Source organism: Hibiscus syriacus, unplaced genomic scaffold (genome assembly GCF_006381635.1).
Source record: "Hibiscus syriacus cultivar Baekdansim isolate YM2019G1 unplaced genomic scaffold, ASM638163v2 tig00111131_pilon, whole genome shotgun sequence".
Lineage (NCBI taxonomy): Eukaryota > Viridiplantae > Streptophyta > Magnoliopsida > Malvales > Malvaceae > Hibiscus > Hibiscus syriacus.
In genome coordinates, this window is record NW_024062991.1 from 469,277 (window position 1) to 488,544 (window position 19,268).

General features: G+C 35.4%; 2 protein-coding genes and 1 pseudogene across 3 annotated transcripts; 2 read left to right on the plus strand and 1 right to left on the minus strand.

The window, feature by feature from the left end:
* The first annotated feature begins 4,720 nt into the window (after positions 1-4,720).
* On the plus strand, positions 4,721-8,916 carry LOC120154466 (transcription factor VIP1-like). Its single transcript, XM_039166214.1, has 5 exons — positions 4,721-4,726; positions 5,305-5,984; positions 6,289-6,421; positions 7,954-8,038; positions 8,372-8,916. The coding sequence occupies exons 1-5, from the start codon at positions 4,721-4,723 to the stop codon at positions 8,599-8,601; spliced, it is 1,134 nt and encodes a 377-aa protein (XP_039022145.1). The 3' UTR covers positions 8,602-8,916.
* Positions 8,917-10,393: 1,477 nt separating this feature from the next.
* LOC120154447 (SKP1-interacting partner 15-like) lies at positions 10,394-12,393 on the minus strand. 2 transcript variants are annotated; one of them, XM_039166203.1, is made up of 2 exons: positions 11,000-12,393; positions 10,394-10,412 (listed from the first exon to the last, which is right to left on the minus strand). In XM_039166203.1, exon 1 carries the CDS (start codon positions 12,284-12,286, stop codon positions 11,177-11,179), a length of 1,110 nt encoding a protein of 369 aa, XP_039022134.1. In that variant the 5' UTR covers positions 12,287-12,393; the 3' UTR covers positions 10,394-10,412; positions 11,000-11,176. The 2 variants fall into 2 exon arrangements, with proteins under 2 accessions (XP_039022134.1, XP_039022133.1); XM_039166202.1 differs by lacking the exon at positions 10,394-10,412 and adding an exon at positions 10,452-10,920.
* Positions 12,394-14,241: 1,848 nt separating this feature from the next.
* LOC120154446 lies at positions 14,242-18,450 on the plus strand (annotated as a pseudogene).
* Positions 18,451-19,268: the final 818 nt, after the last annotated feature.

A 19,268-nucleotide genomic window follows, 5' to 3' on the forward strand; every position in this document is an offset into this window, starting at 1 on the left:
ATGTACAAGAGATTAGACACCAAGGAAGGACAAAATGGCATCTTCAGACTTGCAAAATCTAGGGAGATTAGGAAAAAGGATCTAGGTAACATTAGGTTTATTAAGGACAACAATGGTGTTCTTTTAACGAAAGATCATGATATTAAGAGGGTTTGGGGTAGTTACTTCTTTGGCTTATTTAATGACGGTGCCTCTCCATGTAGAGATAGTATCGTTGATGGGTCAGCCGACCATCATACTACGGCCAATGACTGCCCTACAAGTAGGATTGGGTTTGAGGAAGTCAAAATGGCTCTTAGAAAGATGGGAAGGGAGAAAGTTGTCGGTCCTGATCAAATTCCTATTACTGTGTGGTTAGCCCTAGGAGATGAGGGAGTTAAGTGGTTGACCAATATCTTTAATATTATTTTAGAGACTGCCAAGATGCCAGAGGAGTGGATAGAGTCTACGGTGATACCAATCTATAAAAATAAAGGAGATCCCCAACGTTGTGGTAACTACAGAGGTATTAAACTACTCAGCCATACCATGAAGCTATGGGAAAGGGTGATAGAGGCTAGGTTGAGACAAGTTACTAGGGTTTCGGAAAACCAATTTGGCTTTATGCCAAACAGGTCTACCACGGAGGCGATTCATCTACTTCGACGGCTTATGGAGAAATATAGGGAAAAGTCTAGAGATCTTCACATGGCGTTCATTGACCTTGAGAAGGATTATGATAGCGTTCCTCGCGATACGATCTGGAAGACTTTGGAAACGAGACGGATACCAACTGCTTATATCCGGGCGATTCGTGATATGTACTGTAGATCTACTACTTACGTCAGGACTACAGTTGGTGACACCGAGGCATTCCCGGTGGAAATCGGACTCCACCAGGGGTCGGCTCTTAGCCCTTACATCTTCGCCTTGATTATGGACGACATCTATTGTGCGACACCAGATGGTGTACCTTGGTGTATGCTTTTCGCTGACGACATTGTCCTCGTTGCTGAAACAAAATCTGAGTTGAATAGTAGACTGGCTACCTGGAAGACTGCTTTGGAAGAAAAAGGTTTAAGGATCAATATTGAAAAGACAGAGTATTTATGTTCAAACTTCAATGGGAACCAAAACGATGAGATGTAGAAGTATGCATAGAAGGACACGTTCTTCCCTCAAAGGATTGTTTCAAGTACTTAGGGTCTATGATACATAAAGATGGGGGTGTAGATGATGACATTACACACCGTATAAAGGCGGGATGGCTAAAGTGGAGGGCCGCTAGTGGAGTTTTGTGTGACAAGAAGGTGCCTCTAAAACTTAAGGGAAAATTTTATAGAATGGCAATAAGACCAGCGCTGTTGTATGGATCAGAATGTTGGGCACCCAAGAAGGATCACGTAAGGAGGATAGAGGCCGCTGAAATGAGAATGCTTCGATGGACATGTGGTAGGACTCTGTGGGATATGACGACAAACTATGCTATTAGGATGTCCTTAGGGGTGGTGTCTGTTTCCGAAAAATTGAGGGAGGGAAGACTACGGTGGTTTGGGCACGTTCTTAGGCGACTACCGTCAGATGCGGTCAGGAGGGTAGAGTCGATTACAGTCGACGGTGCCAGAAGGAAAGGACGACCAAGGCGGAAGTGGGATGACTGCTTGAGATCTGATTTGATGGATTTAGGCCTTACCGAAGACATGACCTATGATAGGAAATTATGGAGGCTTAAGACTAGGGTAGTCGAGTAGTGTGGGTCCAATCTATAGGGTGTATCATCTTTGTCTTCTTTTAAAGGCATTTGTAGTAATTTCCATGACTTTTACTTTTTATACTTTTCTGGTATTTATGAATGATTAGAACTGGGCTTGATATCGTTGTCTTCTGTGTATCATTCTCGTCATGTTTCCTCTGTATAAATTTAGCCGGGTCTTATGTTTCTGTCTATATACAGAGATTCTTTCGCATGGATTATTTTGCAGGGATTAATCCTCATTACAGAAGCACATATGGTATTAATGACTGCATATGAATACTGTTTAGCTATGTATTTATGTAATTATTTATACATGCATTGCATTTTATCTATATTTTTAATTTTTTGACTGCCAGAGGTCTTTCACGGAAGTTATTCTCAACCTGGCGTTGGGGGCAGCCTACTACCCTACCTCCCCCTTACCCCATACATATGGGAATTGGGTTTTGTTGTTGTTGTTGTTGTAAAGGAAGCACCAATACTCATTAAAGGAGTACCGATACTCCCTGTCCTGGATAGTTTTATTTTGCAACAAATTAATCCTCAACTGCTCCAAAACATCCATGATGGCTAGAAACGACCACAAACTCATTTCAACTTATAAAAACAAATTGAGGACACTTGATGAAGGTTACCAAAACCTATCCAAGCAATTGAGATCAAGAGAAAAGCTTTTTCACTCGTATTTTTCTTTCTCTTGTAAATAGTAGTGTTTTGAGCTCATTGCAAATCTTTTAACTGTTTTCTTGTGAGCTTAAATCTTTGTAAACACATTCCTTTGGAGAGGTTTTTCTTGTTTACATTTCTTATACCTTGTAAAGGGGATTGGTTCTAGTTTAGTCTTTGAAAAGCTAGGGAGTTGTAAAGGTTATCTCTCTATCTTGTAAAAAGAAAGAACAAATTAGTGAATTTGTTAGAAAATCCCAAGTGAGGAGCTTAGGTAGTGGATGTAGACTTGGTTGAGAAGTTGAACCACTATAAATCCTTGTGCAAATTTTCCTATCTTTATACTTTTTACTCCCTAAACTCTCAAGCCAATTCACCCCTCTTGACAAATTATTCGGTTGTTCAATTGAGCTTCATCGAATATCCCAACAGTAAGGAATGTATTGTTATTTGTTCTTCACTCTAATTGGGCAACCAAAGTGACAAATCTTGTTATTGTTCATGCACCCTCACTATTTATTTATTTATTAACATGGAGACCTCCACTACTCAAATCTATAACAAAAACAAATTAAAGATTAAAATATGCCCTTGATCCTAACAAAGCTTTAATAGCAGGATTTTGGGCTCAACTCAGAGCAAGTACAAGGATTTGAACTACAACTTTCTCAAACAGTAACAATTAAACCTATACAGATATACAATTCATTGTTATATTTATGTTATTTCATATTAATATTTTATTTTTAAAAAATCTTAAATTCGTTTCTTAGAGTACTTGGCTATAGTTGGCCTGTGATTGGTCAGTAATGGACAGTTAAAGAGTGATTATCTTAGTTTTTAACAACTATCCAGTTAAGAAGCATTGTGAGATCTTAAATTAATTGTTATATTTATGTGATTGGCTAGTTGGCTATAGTTTGGGCACTTTGATCCTCTAGAAACAAGTTTATCATGAAAGTAAAGTTACGCCTACCAGACAACTTGCAGCTTTCGTTCAGGCTCATTGCAAGGAGTTCGTTGAGGTCTCCCAGGCACTCCAACCTTCCTCTTCAATGACTGAGGTTCGTTGGTCCCCTCTTTCACCTTCGAAAGTTAAGACTAATTTCTATGCAAGTTTCTCACACATCAGTCAGGAAGCATGGTCAGGTGTGGTTATCAAAGATGAAGCAGGGAACATTTTAGGGGCTGCAAGACAGAGAATATGTGGTGTTACCTCGGCGATGGCTGCTGAAGCGACGGTCTTCGTGCACACAATATTCTTTTCTAGAGATTTGGGTTTCATGCATGTCGAATATGAGGGTGATTCTCATGCCATAATTCAAAAATTTCAGAGTCGAAGTAAAGATTGGTCTGAAGTACGAACCTTGGTTTTTGATAGCCAATAGTTGGCTTCATCCATGCAGGAGGTGTCGTTTCGGTTTACCCACCGGTCTGGGAATTTGGCAGATCACCTTTTCGTGAAAGATTCCACAGCAGGCAACGAAAACCCTTTCGGGTCGAGGAAGCTCTGATCTTAGTTATGGAGCAAGTAGCGAAGGATCGAAGGTGGTTCGATCTACCTTAGAGTAAGGTTTCCACAATGTTTTCAAGCTTTTCAGTTCGATATTGGGGATTTCTTTTTAGTATCTCTGTGTTCGCCACTGGGTTTCATCAAGATAGAGGAAGCTTTGGTCGGGTTGTGTTTTGTTTTTTTTTTAGCTTGTTTTGCCTTTTGAGTTTCCTTTTTCAGACTTTCTATTGTGTTTTGTGTCTTTATGTTAGAAACTCTTGAATTGCCAGCTGTTTTATTTTTAATATACTCACAACCGACATTTAGTTGAAAAATAAATTCATTCTCTTAATTGGTTTAGTAGGACAAATGGTGGATCATTTTTTTTATTTAATCATTGTATCCAGTCTATCCACTGTTTTAAATCAAGTTTATAAAGATCTATTATGAGATGACCTTCAAACTCAAATTATTTTATTTGTAAATGTTAGATTTTGAACTCTTAATCTTACTTAAGAGATTTAATATTAAATTTCATTTGATTAACTAATTGTTGGTGAATACTATATCTATTTAATTATGTGTTATTTTAATTTTAGTTTATGTTTTTTAATTTAATATTTAAATATTTACAATTTATATTAAAATTTAAAAAATTAAAAATTAAAAAAATTTAAATTAATCAAATTAAATTACATATATAATAAAGAACTAAAATAATTTCAGGGAAGATAAAATTTTGATTGATTCCATAGGGCGATTGGATCCGAATTTCAAAGGCAGACATGGTCTGTTCGATGACCAAAACCCGAAAATAGTAAATCCAAATGATGGTCAAAGATACGCATGGAAACATGACAAAAGAGGAAAGAAAGAGAGCTTACGATAATTATTTTCAGGATAAATTATGTATTTAGTATCTAAATTATTGATTTTAGTCTGTTTTAATAATTTAACTTTTAATTCTTTCAAAATCATATTTAAAATTTAATTTTTGTTTCATTTTAATACTCGCTGTTAAAAGTTTTAAATTTTTGTTTTATTTTAGCACCCCGATCAAAATTTAAAACTAAGTTAAAAAAAAATGAAAGTTTAGGTATTAAAACAGACCAAAATTGATTGTTTAGGTACTAAACGCGTTAAGTTTTTAATGATGGGTACTAAAATGAAAACTAAATGATAAATATAATTTTGAAAAAATTGAAAGTTTAATTATTAAAACATGTCAAAACTATAGTTTAGGTACTAAATGCATAGTTTACCCTAATTTTTATGATATTATTAACAAAATGTGTTTATTATTTTATGATATTATTAACAAAATTTTGATTATTATATTTAATTGAGTCAACCCAATAAATAAATAGAAAATAATTTCAATTATTATTAATATTTTATTAAAAATAATTAGTTCAACACTCTTTGTCTGTACAAGTTTTATCTGTTCTTCACCCAAATATCCCTTTGCCCCAAGCTCTCTCGCAACCCAGATGTCGCTCTGCTTTTAAATTCAACCACGACCAACGCCTACTATCCTTCGCCTTGCTTTATCCAAACGGCGGAGCAAAAGTCGACGGTGGAGATAGACCAAATGCCTCCGCGTGGAGTTCACCATCGGCGTGCCCACTCCGATACAACTTTCCGTTTCGACGATCTTCTCCTCTTCGACCCTTCCGATGTCGATCTTTCCTCCCTTGACCTCCCGGCGTCAACCTCCAATCCCACCCCGCCCCCTGTCATCCCCGTTCCTACCGATTCCTCCGATGACTCCTCCTCCAACGGTCAGCCCTCCCGCAGCAACCCTAAGCGCATATCTTACCATGTCCGTAGTCTTTCTTTTGATTCTGATTTCTTCGACGGATTCGGATTGACTGAGCCCGCAAATTCCGGAGGAGCTGGAGATGAGAAATTTGGCGGGAAAGGAGGGGACGGAGAGAAGAGGGTTCACCATAGGCATAGGCATAGTAACTCGATGGATGGTACGGCTTCGTTTAAGATTGAGCCTTTGATGGCCGTTGACGGTGCTAAGAAGGCTATTGCTCCTGATAGACTCGCTGAGCTTGCCCTTATTGATCCCAAGAGAGCTAAAAGGTAGAATTGCGGTTATGGTATTCTACCTTTTCTGCTACTAATTTTTTTAATTTAATTGGATTTTTTATACAATTTATTTTTAGTTAATAAATATGGTTCCGTACACTATTTTTGTTAGGAATCTTCATTTTCTCTTTACACTTGATTCGAATAGCTTAATTAAACCTTTTTTTTATATATTAAAAAAAGGTTAATTTGAGCACCAAACACGAGGAGTTTGATATTTTCTTTCTTGAATTGACTAATTGAGCTTCAAATCTTAAATCTCAGTCATATAAAATTAGGTTTGGTTTGTGTACAATAGGATTCTGGCTAACAGACAATCGGCGGCTCGATCAAAGGAGAGGAAGATTCGATACACCAGTGAGCTGGAGAGGAAAGTTCAGACCCTTCAAACAGAAGCTACCAATTTCTCCGCTCAGGTCACAATGTTAGAGGTAAATACTCCTTACGCCTCTCTGCTTTAGCTTACTCTACACATCTAAAGAATGTGATCTTTTTTTCGTTTTCCCCATAAAATGTGATCCTTTTGATGCTTCCCAGGTTCATGCACTCAAATGTTTCTTTTTTAATGTTAAGATTGTAACTGTTAGTGGAATCGAATGTGCGTGAAACGCATGCTTGCCCATTCAATTATAGGTTTAACCGGAACTCAACATTATAAATTAAATTAAAAAATATTTGAAAAAATTATCTTTAACTAAAACAAAATTAAAAGTCGAACACTTAATAATTTGATTGAAGTCCTCAACTCAACTCATATAAGATGAACAACCAAATAGGAAAAAAAAATAATAAATCTTGAAATCAGAAATGAAAAAAAATAGATTTCCATTTATTTAAAAATAAAATAATAAAAAAGATTGAATGTTAATTATTTTTAATAAATGATATTTAAGTAGTTTTTAAATTTTAAAATGGTATACAAGTTTTTTGAAATAACCAAATTTAATAACTTGTTATATGTATTTTTTAAGAATCAACTTAAGAATTTAGTATAATATATATATATATATATATATATATATATATATATATATATATTATTTAAAAAAAAAAAATGGGGGCGTGGCCCCTTTGGTCCTTTAATAGTTCCGTCATTGGTTGTACCACCGTTACAATCAGAATAAGTTTATTTAATTTATTACTTGAATTTAAGAGAACTTTTTCCAAGGTTTGTTTTCTTCCTTTAAAATGACTTATTCGTTGTATAGATGCATAGAATTCTCTTCATTGGAAGAATGGGTGAATATAATATAAGGTCCTATATTACTTTTTGTCTAATCTAATTAAGGTTGCCATCTATGTTACTTCAACTTTTCCTTCCTTTTTACCTGAAAAAACAATCTTTTTCTCCTTTTTTTTTTTGAAATACCTATGTCTAGAAACACGAGTACCAGGATATGACCTTAGAAGATCCTCTATATAGAAGAAAAATCTGATGATACCCATAACTCACATTCACATTTTCACTCATGTTCGGTCCAATTGGGCACTTCGCTCCTTCTTGAGATTTTTTTCTATCTGTTATTTTTACATGTTTTTCCGAGACAAATTCCTTGTATAACAATCATTGATCAATCCTTGAATAAGACAGAGGAAAGAAAATTGATACGGATATGTTGTTACGACTCTTCATTTTTTTTCTAAATCATCCTCGTCAAACATCTATATCTGACACTTCTGCGGCATAGGTATAATGGTATACCTGTGTCATACTGTTATCCGACACTTACCCTCAAGTTCAAGTAATATAGGAAGTAGCTTTAACATAGGACATATCAGGTGAAAGTTTGTACCCATAATCATGCACATAATGATGTATTTAGTATTACTAGAGTTCTATTGAGTTATTTCTGCCGAAGTTGCAACATGGTAAACACCCGTTTTGCATCTGAATAGGCTAACATTTGTCTATTGCCTCCACAGTGAAGGGAACCGATTCTAATATTTTTATCCTACGATGCAGAGAGACACTACTGGATTGACTACTGAGAATAAGGAACTCAAATTACGGCTAGAGGCCATGGAGCAACAAGCTCAGCTTAGAGACGGTATGGCATACTGTTTCCTAATTTTTGCATCACATACTGCAATTATACTTGCTGGTGGTGGATTACTGAGTTTGACTACATTGTTTTGGTCAGTTTATAATGAAATTGGTTAAATCATCAAAACGCTACCGTTTCATAGTTAAGTGATGCATAATTTGGGATTCATGCATTCATCGGTGAAGGACTTTTTTTTTTTTTGAGGAAAACATCGGTAAGGGACTTAATTGGGAAATAATGTCATATTTTTGCTTCCGAAGTCCATACGATTTTCATATGCAGTTCACCAAATTTAGGTGCATGCTAAAATTAGCGTTTATATTTTTCGGTTTGAAGCTTTAAATGAAGCGCTGAGGGAAGAAGTGCAACGGCTTAAGATACAAGCCGGTCAAATGTCAGCTCTTAATGGGAACCCTTTCAATGGCGGACTGCCCCAATTTTTCCCTCACCAACCATCTCTGCAACACTTCAGCGGCCACCAAACCCCACAGCAGCAGATGCCTCAGTCATCCACCAACGACGGGCAGCCACAGCCTTGGTTCATGGATTTTAACCGGGGAGCATAGTTTGATGTTGGAAGAGAATGCTCAGAAAACATAAGAAGATGCATATCTTGTACAAAGTATACATGTAAATGTATCATAGGTTAGGGTTGTGAAAGAGTGCTACTAGGATCGGTCTGTATCATAGGTTTCATGACTTTATTACCACCAATAATAAGGGTAAGAGAAATGAGGGCTGGTATGATCTTCACTTAATATACTATAGAGTTTCATACTCAGCAGTCTCTTTTTCTCATTACAACAAAAACATCGATGCTTGTGTAACTTAGATTCTGAATTGAATATTACAATAAAGGATATCTTCCGTTTTTAGCTCAACCTGGCTTAATTCTAGAATCATTGAGGCACATTGTGATTATTGGATGCTACTGGATGGCCCTACGAGAAAAAAAACAACATATGGTTTCTATAGATTCAAAGAATATGGAAGCATATACACTATTGACAATAGCAGCACTGAGTTAGGACCAAATGAAAGTTTAACAAAGAAAGATGTTTGGTTGAATATTAGTACTAGGGACATGCTAAGCTTGCTAATTTTGGACCATCGCTTTACTTATCCCAATACAAGCCACATGCACCCACTCGAAATAACATGTAAAATCATGTGCTTTAATCCCGACCCTTTATGTCCTTGCTCCTTACCCACTTTCTTTCCACCTACTTCAAAAGGAAATATTAACATCAAACTTGTGTTGACCAAACTCTTCACTTCTCTCCAAATACCACCAATATTTGATACCAGCTAGTACCCCAACACATTTGGCATAGATAAAACTCCATCGTAAAAGAGCTGAGATAAAATTCCAGGAGGACTTGAGTTGTTTTAACTCAAAAGATGAGAATCTATTAAGTAATTAAATCTAAAAAATTAGGAGGAACAGAGGTATTATTTGACTAATATTTAAATTGAAAATGACCTAAAAATTCCATTATACCAAAAAAAAAAATGGGAAGGGCTCTTAGAGTAGCTTCGTCCCTGGATGTGGCTTGTCTGACTGCATATCTATCCATATTCAACACTTGCATCCCAATGCTACTAAATCATATTAAAGTTCTACCAAACTAACAGTGACTAGTATCTAAAATAAAAGGTAACAATGGCTGCCCATCATATATAGACAACATTAATGATTTACCATACAACAAATGTTCACAAGATAAAGATTCTTGAAGAAATAGCAGAACCATTAATACTCTCCCGCCCACAACAATTATGCTAAAGGCAACCTCCAAACGCATCTTGAAGGTTAGTTTTTTCTAGAATAATTGTATTATTAGCTTCATACTATTAAGGCAGACACTTCTCTATTCACCATGCATTGTCTTGAGGAACAAGCCTTATGTTTGCTTTTATTTGTATGCTATGAATTCCTCCTAATGTGGTAAATGACCAAATTCAAAAACAAATGAGATAAAAGTAATTGTAACAATATGGCCAAATCATATGAACAAATATATTTTTTCCTCTTTCTTGCGTATGAACTTGCAAGTATACTTGAACTTGTACAAAAAAACTGATTTTTAATCGTGTTGGAACTGATATTTATGCTAATTTCCACTTCATACTTAAACTGTAATTTATATTTTGGATTCATTTGAATCTTTATTCTCATATAAATCAACACGGAACCTGGAAATAGAGAAGAAACAGAGGACAAGAGAAGGATAAAAAAGAGGATAAGAAGATGGAATACAGAGAGGAGAGTAAGAGTAGAGAGTTGTTAGAAACTTCAAAATTTTTCCTTCTACCATTACTTTGACTAAGGTCAACTATTTTAATTCTTACTTCCCACAGCCACCCATCCCTATTCCTGAAACCAATAGAAGAGCAATCTCTCAGCCAAAAAGAATATATCTAAAGCACCATTCGAACTAATTCAGATCTCTACAGCAGGAGCCCTTATAATACATCCTTGAAAAAACTACAACATCAAAAGGAACTATGACTTCATACTTTTGATTCCAAAACAACCATAAATCACAAAACGTTCCAATATACACTTAGCTATGTTCTTCTTAGCAATTGCACTATCTAACTAACGCACAGATTAGTAAATGGCGATGAAAGCCATTAGTGTTGGCAATGGCTCATACAGTGATCTTGTAAGACTCGCTTCTTCCATTAGTTTCAGATAAAAAACACTCAAGGTCTTAATCAAGCATTGAAAATAGTAATAGAAGAAATGTAAAATTCTAGGGATTTTGTTTTGATCATAATTGACAAGTTGCATTGTCTAAGAACAAATTGAACATAATTCCCACTTTTGGCTCTTGAATCTCTTAGGTCTGGAAAACAGGTTACAGTGTTTTTGCAGTACCCTGAATCATTCATTTCAGGAGAAGAACATAAACAAAAAAACAACAATGATTCAAAGTAGCAAACACTGGAAGAACATACCGTGCATATTTGAGGAACCACAGTAACCGAGCTCAAACAGTAATTCCCCAGAAAAGCTTGCCACCGTTTCCAGGCATGAGGCACCCTCTCTCAATCCATTGCCATTCACAGTGATTCAAACGAAATACAGAAACGAATCAAAGAGGTAAACAATGTAAGAACATGCTGAGCATCAATTTAAGGAACTGTAGTAAGCCGAGCTTCATAAGTAAATCCCCGGAAAAGCTCATCACCATTTCCGGGCACCCCATCAATCCACCGCCAGTTGCAGCAATCCCAAAGAGCCAGCTTCCCAACTTTCTTCCCGGAAAAGCAAACCCTATCCCCTCCTCCAAACACCTTAAATTTACTATCATAAAACCACCGGTGCATTGCCTCCGGCATCCTTGTTGCCTCTTCCCACTCCATTGTTTCCAGATCCAATCTCAATATCAAAATCGTTAAACAAGATTGGTTAAAGGAATAACTCGATTTTAAACCTCCAATCATCAAGATCTTGTTCCCGTTTCCAGGTACTAAACACGGTCTTTTCATTATATCAAAAATATCCCCCCATTCATGCCTTTCTAAACATTCCCAGTTATTGTTCATCACATTTAAATTTAAATTTAACAAGTTTTTGACAGCGCAAGAGAATAATTTCCACTTACTTCTCCACGGCGATCCCACGTCGCATAGGGCGAAAACGGAGTTGGAAATCACGATGGGGCTTCTAGGTTTCGAAGGCAAATTCGAAGAGAATTTGAGCCATTGCTGGGTTTTCTGAGAAAAAGAGAAGTAAAGAGCAGCGAGTTCCGTTAAGACCATGACTCGGTTCCTTGAGTCAACTAGCACCGAGCCATGGCGTGACCAAGCCGAGCCGAGCTGAGGGAGGACTCTGTATTGACGAGTCAAGGGGTTACACACGATGAGCGACTTGTTGGAGTCTGGTGAATCAGCCCAGAGGTAAACCAGACCGAGCGAAGACGCGACGGGGTGATGAGATCGGAAGGGAAGAAAATCGAGGCTGAATCGAAGCCATTGGTTCTGATCGGGATCGTAGACGTGGATGCAGGAATGGAGTGACGTGTGGCGGATGTGATGATTATGGTGGTGGTGTGGGGGACGGAGACCGAGGAGGTTGAGATGGGATCGGCTGGAGATGAGATGCACGAAAGACGGTGAGGTTAGGGTTTGGTTAAAGAGCTTGCAAACGGAGCGGCATATCATGATTTCGCGAAGCGAGAGGGAAGAGAAGATCTGATGGAGAGTGTCTTCGGGGAGACGGCTGATCGGCGACTCCTCCATTTTCGTGGACGCAGAACAGAGAAGGGGAATATGATGCAAAGCAGGGAATCACGGGATCTAAAAAAAAAACGGGAGGAGACTAGGGGTTTGGGGTTGCGTAAACAGGCCGTGTTTTATTTTATTTTCCGAAAGGTAGCAAATGAGTCTACGCCCTTGTCAGTTAGTCTCCGGTAGACCCGACTAATATATCATGTGGTTTAATTAATAATATTTTTTATCTGGTAAATTTTTTTATGTATTTTTTATGTATAAATAAAGAATAAATAATTATTTAAAATTATTTTAAAATTAATGAATGTAATTTACTGAAATTATGAGTGACATGATGAACTAGACCGTAAATTAATTTTTCGGATACTCGGTTCAATGAAACGGCTTTGATAGGATCAAGCCACCTATATGCTATAAAAGAATACGGAGTTATTGGACCACACACATACCATGTCTAAATTATCATAACCTCCGAATCTTTAAAACAAAACATTATATATTTAAATTCATTTATTATAATAATATTAACTAAATTAAAACTCAACATGCATTAAATTATATACATTACATCAATAAATGTAGGGCCATACACTTTAATAAATCAATTATAAGGGAGAATACTAACAAAAGTGAGCGAAAGGGCCAATTGTTTCCTACCAGTAATTATTATTGGGAGGTCAATGCTGTGAAGTAATTGATATGGAAAAAAAAATTAAAAAAAATGATATGGAAAAAGATCCTCCATCCTTTCCTAATCTCTACAAATCCAAGTAGCATATTTTTAGGGTTGTAATCAATAACGAAGTAACAACTTTATTTTAAGAGTTACAAATTAAGAAATTATATTTAGAATTTAATGAGATAAGATTTAAAAATATAATTAAAAAGTATGCAATTAAATTATCAATAAATAATATAAAAAATACTTTAAACTATTTTGAGAAGTTAAAATTTATAAAGGATGTCACCACATAATATCTATTATTTTTTACCTAAATATCGCCCATTTGAAAATCATTTCATATTAGGATTTTTATTTTCTATTTGTTTTCAAATTTGAGTCAACGCTCTTAAAAAATAGGGGCTAAATATATGGAAGAGAAATTATGTATACTTTGTTAAAAAAATAATAAACGCACTCCATGTTTGTCAAAAACACATAGTTACATAAGTACAGTATAAATATGAGTCAAATAACAATAACAATACACATATATTAATCTTATGTTCAAATAACTTAATAAATGTACGTTTAAAAAGTTATATTTAAACAATTGTATACTCGTATATCTAACTAAAGTGAGATTTGAAAACTACATTAATTTCTCAAATCCCATATTATTTAAATATATATATGTTTTCAAAAGTTTAAATATAACTTTTTAAACATGAATTTATTTAGTGGTCGAACATAATGCTTAATACATATGTGTTATTATTGTCTAGTTTGTACTTATGCAATTATTTTATTCTTTTTGAACAAAATTCATATAATTTTTTTTTATATTTATAGTCTATGTTATTTGTTCTTTCATTTTAGTCTAACATGTATCTGTGTTACCGCTATATAGATAGAAGATACTTCCTACAAGACCCGCTTGCAAAATCTTTTGCGGTAAATAAGATGCTAATTAAAATATATGTTAGTTTTATATTAATTTTTATTTTGATGATATTTTAATAAAAAAAATTAAATTCATTTACGAGTAATTAAGAATTAATGGAAGATGAAAACACCGTCGATGAATAATTTGCTAAACATGAATATATTAATAAATCTTATACACATGATTAGACAGACATTAATGATTCTTTTTGACTAATTTTGTCTTGAAATAACCAATCCAAAAAGCCAGCTACTATTACCAGAAAAATATATAAATAATAAACAAAATATTTTTTTTTTTCGCTCTCTAAGCACTAATAAGTGTCGTTGCCTCTCTCATTTCCATTTTTCACAGCGTTGGATCATACAACAAAGAGAAAAACATGTTCAGTCAAGGGCTATATAAATCTCGGAGTATAAGCAAATGATTATTGTTGCTATTATTTCAGTTTCAGGTGATCTCTGAAGATGAGAGGCCCTTCACTGAGCCCCAAAGAGCCCCGCCACCGCGTTGCCGCTTCCCCCGCGTCGGTTACTCTCTTGTCTCATTTCTTCATCAAAGCTTTTAATTATTGCTATCATCTAAAAAAGCTTGATTTCTTTTAGTAAGTCTTTACTTCGATGTGCCGTTTGTTGAGCTCTTAAGAGCTGCTGTTTGTTTGGCGAAGAAAACTGCAGTAAGATCTGTTAAATTGAGCTGCCGTTTGTATTTTTTGTTTATTTTTTCTTTTGACTTGCACAATTGCCTCCGATTACTGTTATAATTTAAAATACTTGGAATCTTATAGTAAATTATTGCTTTGATTTGCTTGTTTACTGAGCTTTTCAGCACTTGTGTTTGTTTGACTAGAAAAAACTGCAGTAAGATCTGTTTCAATTTGGTTGTGATTTGTATTTTTTTAGTTGAAGCGTTCCTTTGATTTGCAGCATAAATATTGTAGTTGTAGTTGCGTAAGTTTCCTAGTACGGTAGGTATTTATGAACTTTATTTTAGCATTTTAGCTGTTGGAAATAAGATCAAATATGAAGTAGATAGAGCTAGGTTTGGGCCGTACTCTTTGACTTTTAACCAGTTAAGCTTTAAACTCTTTACATTAATTCTTCTTATTTTAATAATTTTTTCTTGTTTATGTGAATTGTTTTTGGTAGTCTTTGCTGGAGAATGAAATTTTCGGCGAAATAAATGTTTTAATAAAAATAAATCTATTATGATCTTTTGACTTCTCATCTGAAGAAAGCCTAGGTCCTTATGACTGTTCATCATCTAACTGCTTTTTGAATTAACTAAGATGCAATAAGATTTGGATTTTTTTGTTTCGCATAGTGGATTCTAGAAATTCTAGTGCTATGGGACGTAAAGCTCTTTGGAATTAGAATTTGAAACGCATTCTCAATTTGTAATAATTTGTGAGATTGTAGAAGCCAGAGAAAGCTCATGATTAGTATGCTTGTATTAAGCAATACTAGCTTTCCTGAGCTATGAAAATGTTTGGAGTTTGCTTTCACATATTTATAGTTACAATTGGCTTACTGATACTTTGACTTTATATCCTGACATTAGATTTGGCTTATATTATTACACATTAGTGACTTTTTCTGAACTCTGGCGAGTTTCAAATACGGATATAAACTCAAAATAAAAATGTTGAATTATCTTAAAACTTTTCCATTTATTTAGAGGATCATATCCTGTACCTCGTTATTCTATAACCTGTATTCAGTTATGAAAATTTCTAATAACACCGCAATAAGACTTTTGGCTTTTTGGTTTTCTAAAACATCACCTCTCTTTTATTTCTTTATGGGAATGGACTGATGTGATTCATACCGCCTTCTCACAGTGAAGAAACAAACAGAAGAGGGTTCCAAAGAAAAAAAGTTTTTAGAGATGTTGAGAAGGCTCTCCATGTTCCTATTCGGTACAGGAACTGGAATTGTAAGATATCTACTTTGAAAGTCGTTCTGGTCATACTTTTCGTTGGATCTCTCATCACTCTCCTTCGCTCTCCTGCAGTTTACATTTCAGATCTTCCATCCAATCTTGCATCTCGGTATATTTCTACCATCAAAGTATCTTTCTGTTAATTGTTATATCTAGCCTATAGTTTGCTCTCATGTACTTTAATTATTTTCTGCTTGAAAACAAACCCTGTGTATTATTTAGTATGTGTATATTTATGAGAGTATGCATTTGAGTATGTCACTGTATCTAACTAGCTATCCAACTAGCATGGGTAACAACCCCAATATCTTGGATTTTAGATTGACCACCTTAAATTTCCAGTACCGGAAGGCCAGAGAAGTGAGTTCAATAGCATATATGTTGGAGATTACTCTTATTCTTCTCCCAGATATTTCAAGTAGGATTTGTCACATGCAGGCATGGTTTTATAGACAAATCAATAGGAGATGGTGCTGCCGCAGATCCACGTTATATATCAACATTGGATGTCAACAGGGATCAAATCTCAAATGTCATTGAGAAACTGACTGACAGGGATGAATATCAGGGAATTGGATTATTGAACTTCAATAATACTAAAACTGATCAATGGAAGCAGCTGTTACCAAATGCCGAGCATGTTGTTCTGCAATTGGACCATGTGACAGGCAATGTAACTTGGGAATCCCTCTATCCTGAATGGATAGATGAAGAAGAAGAATTTGAGGTTCCTAAATGTCCTTCTCTACCTAGTCTTCAGTTTCCTGGAAAACCACAGATTGATCTTATTGCTGTCAAGCTTCCTTGCAACAAGGCAGGAAAGTGGTCAAGGGACGTCTCACATCTACACTTTCAGCTAGCAGCTGCGAGGCTTGCTGCATCTGCTAAGGGGTTACACCCAGTGCATGTGCTTTTGTTGACTGACCGCTTCCCGCTTCCAAATCTTTTTACCTGCAAGGACCTTTTTGCACATGAAGGGAATACTTGGCTGTATACACCCAACCTACATAGGTTAAGAGAAAAGGCTCGACTGCCAGTTGGATCATGTGAACTTTCGGTTCCTCTTCAGGCTAAAGGTTTGTTTCAAACTAGTTGCTTCAATATATTTGTTCATACATATTCTTCTACTCTTCATTACAACTGGAGCTAGCTGGTGGTAAATTTTATATCACTATCAACTTTTAGACATTTAGAATCTTTTCACTAAGATAAGAAGCACTGCTAATTTAACTTGAATTTATAGCTGTGACAAGATTGAAGTCTTTTAAATTTCACTCTATGTTTTACTTTCTGATCTGGATATTTTCCATCTCAGAATGATGAATTAAAGTCCAAAGCATTTTAATGGATTACTAAGGCTTAAGCTATCTGAAATTTCTTGTTTTACCAAGTCTGAAAGGCTTTAAATTAAAACTAACTGAATATATTTTGACAGAGTCTTTCCATTAGGAGAGAGCACACCGCGAAGCATATGCAACAATCCTGCACTCTGCTCATGTATATGTTTGTGGGGCCATTACAGCTGCTCAAATTATCCGCATGTCAGGTTCAACTAGGGACCTTGTGATACTTGTTGATGATTCAATCAGTGATTATCATAGAGGTGGCTTGGAGGCTGCTGAGTGGAAAATTTATACAATCCAAAGAATCAGGAATCCGAAAGCCGAACCAGAAGCATATAATGAGTGGAATTACAGCAAGTTCCGTCTTTGGCAGTTGACGGATTATGACAAGATTATTTTCATTGATGCTGACCTTCTTATACTTAGGAATATTGATTTCTTATTCGAAATGCCAGAAATTTCTGCTATAGGAAATAATGCGACACTCTTCAATTCGGGTGTGATGATTGTTGAGCCATCAAATTGCACATTCCAGCTACTAATGGATCACATCAATGAGATTGAATCCTACAATGGTGGTGACCAGGGATATCTAAATGAAATCTTTACTTGGTGGCACCGGATTCCGAAACACGTGAACTTCTTGAAGCACTTCTGGGATGGTGACGAGGAGGAGAAGAAACAGATGAAAACTTGCCTCTTTGGAGCCGATCCTCCAATCCTTTTTGTCATCCATTATCTGGGAAACAAACCGTGGCTATGCTTCCGGGACTATGATTGCAACTGGAATGCTGATATTCTACAGGAGTTTGCTAGCGATGTTGCTCACAAAACATGGTGGAAGGTACACGATGCGATGCCACAAAATTTACACAAGTACTGTCTCCTTCGATCGAAGCAGAAGGCACAGCTGGAGTGGGATCGGAGGCAGGCCGAGAAAGGTAATTACACCGATGGTCATTGGAAAATTAAGATAAAAGAAAGCGTTTAAAAGCATGTTTTGAAGAATTATGCTTCTGGGAAAGTATGCTGTGGCATTGGGGTGAAAAAAATTGGACAGATAATTCAACTGCTACCCCATCACCCCCTGCCATCAAGAAGGTATCTCTCTTAACCATGATTTTTCCCCTTTCATTTTCTTCCAACATATTCTCTGTGCAGATCATATAATCAACAGTTTAAAATGAAAATAATAGATAGAGTTTCATCCAATGGTTATTTGGATATATGCGTGCTGTGTGTGTGAGTTTTCAGCTTCTTTGAAATTTCAGCAACTTTTGTTGAATGATGGATTTTCATTAGTTTTTATAGGGATTTTTTTATTGGGTGTTTGAACCACACCTATTCATTATTGCAAAAAGGCAGTTGGCATTGCAATCATCTTTGCTGGAAACTCTGATCCTTAGATACTTTTAATTTTGAATCCCAAACTTAACTTTAGCTAGATGGTTTATGTAGTAGCTACCTGAAAAAAGTGATATTCAGTTTGGGATACTGATTACGGCTTTTGTAACTTTTACCTCCAAAAGTGACCGTAAGAATTGTTAGGAAAAATTACTACTCCATAAATAAAATGAAAATATTAGCATCGAGTGTCGTGTAACTTATTATCTTACAAGTAAATTTTTTCGGATTGATACAATCGTAAAAGTAAATATTGAAATTTAAGGTTATTTAATCTTTCAAATTGGTATTCTATTTTTTTTTAATAATTTAGGTGATTATAAGGTAGTATCTATCTAAAGTTTTCTTAATCTATCGACAAGCACATCATGCAGATGTAACTATTTTAATCATTTAAGGAGAACAACATTTCTTTTACCAGTGAGTGATAAAATATAGGGTAAACTACGTAAATGATCATTAATGTTTGAGTAATGTTTAAGTAAATTTTTGTTTTTACTATTGATGTTTCAAAAGTCACAAATCAGTCACTGACGTTATTGTTTGTTACTAATCGGTCAGTTGACGTTAACAGTTGTTACTATGAGTGACAGAAAACTGACTTGATGCCTTTTGACCACCATTTTAACCAATCTTCCTCTTCAATCCCACTCTATGAACTTGGCGTGTTAATGCCTTTTAAACATCATCCCAATA

Excerpts from the sequence above, each read along its gene's own strand:
- LOC120154466 (XM_039166214.1), top strand. Across the intron at positions 5,985-6,288 it reads GATCCCAAGAGAGCTAAAAG|GATTCTGGCTAACAGACAAT; the intron begins GTAGAATTGCGG and ends TGTGTACAATAG. Across the intron at positions 8,039-8,371 it reads ACAAGCTCAGCTTAGAGACG|CTTTAAATGAAGCGCTGAGG; the intron begins GTATGGCATACT and ends TTCGGTTTGAAG.
- LOC120154447 (XM_039166203.1), bottom strand. The coding sequence starts at position 12,286 with ATGGAGGAGTCGCCGATCAGCCGTCTCCCCGAAGACACTCTCCATCAG.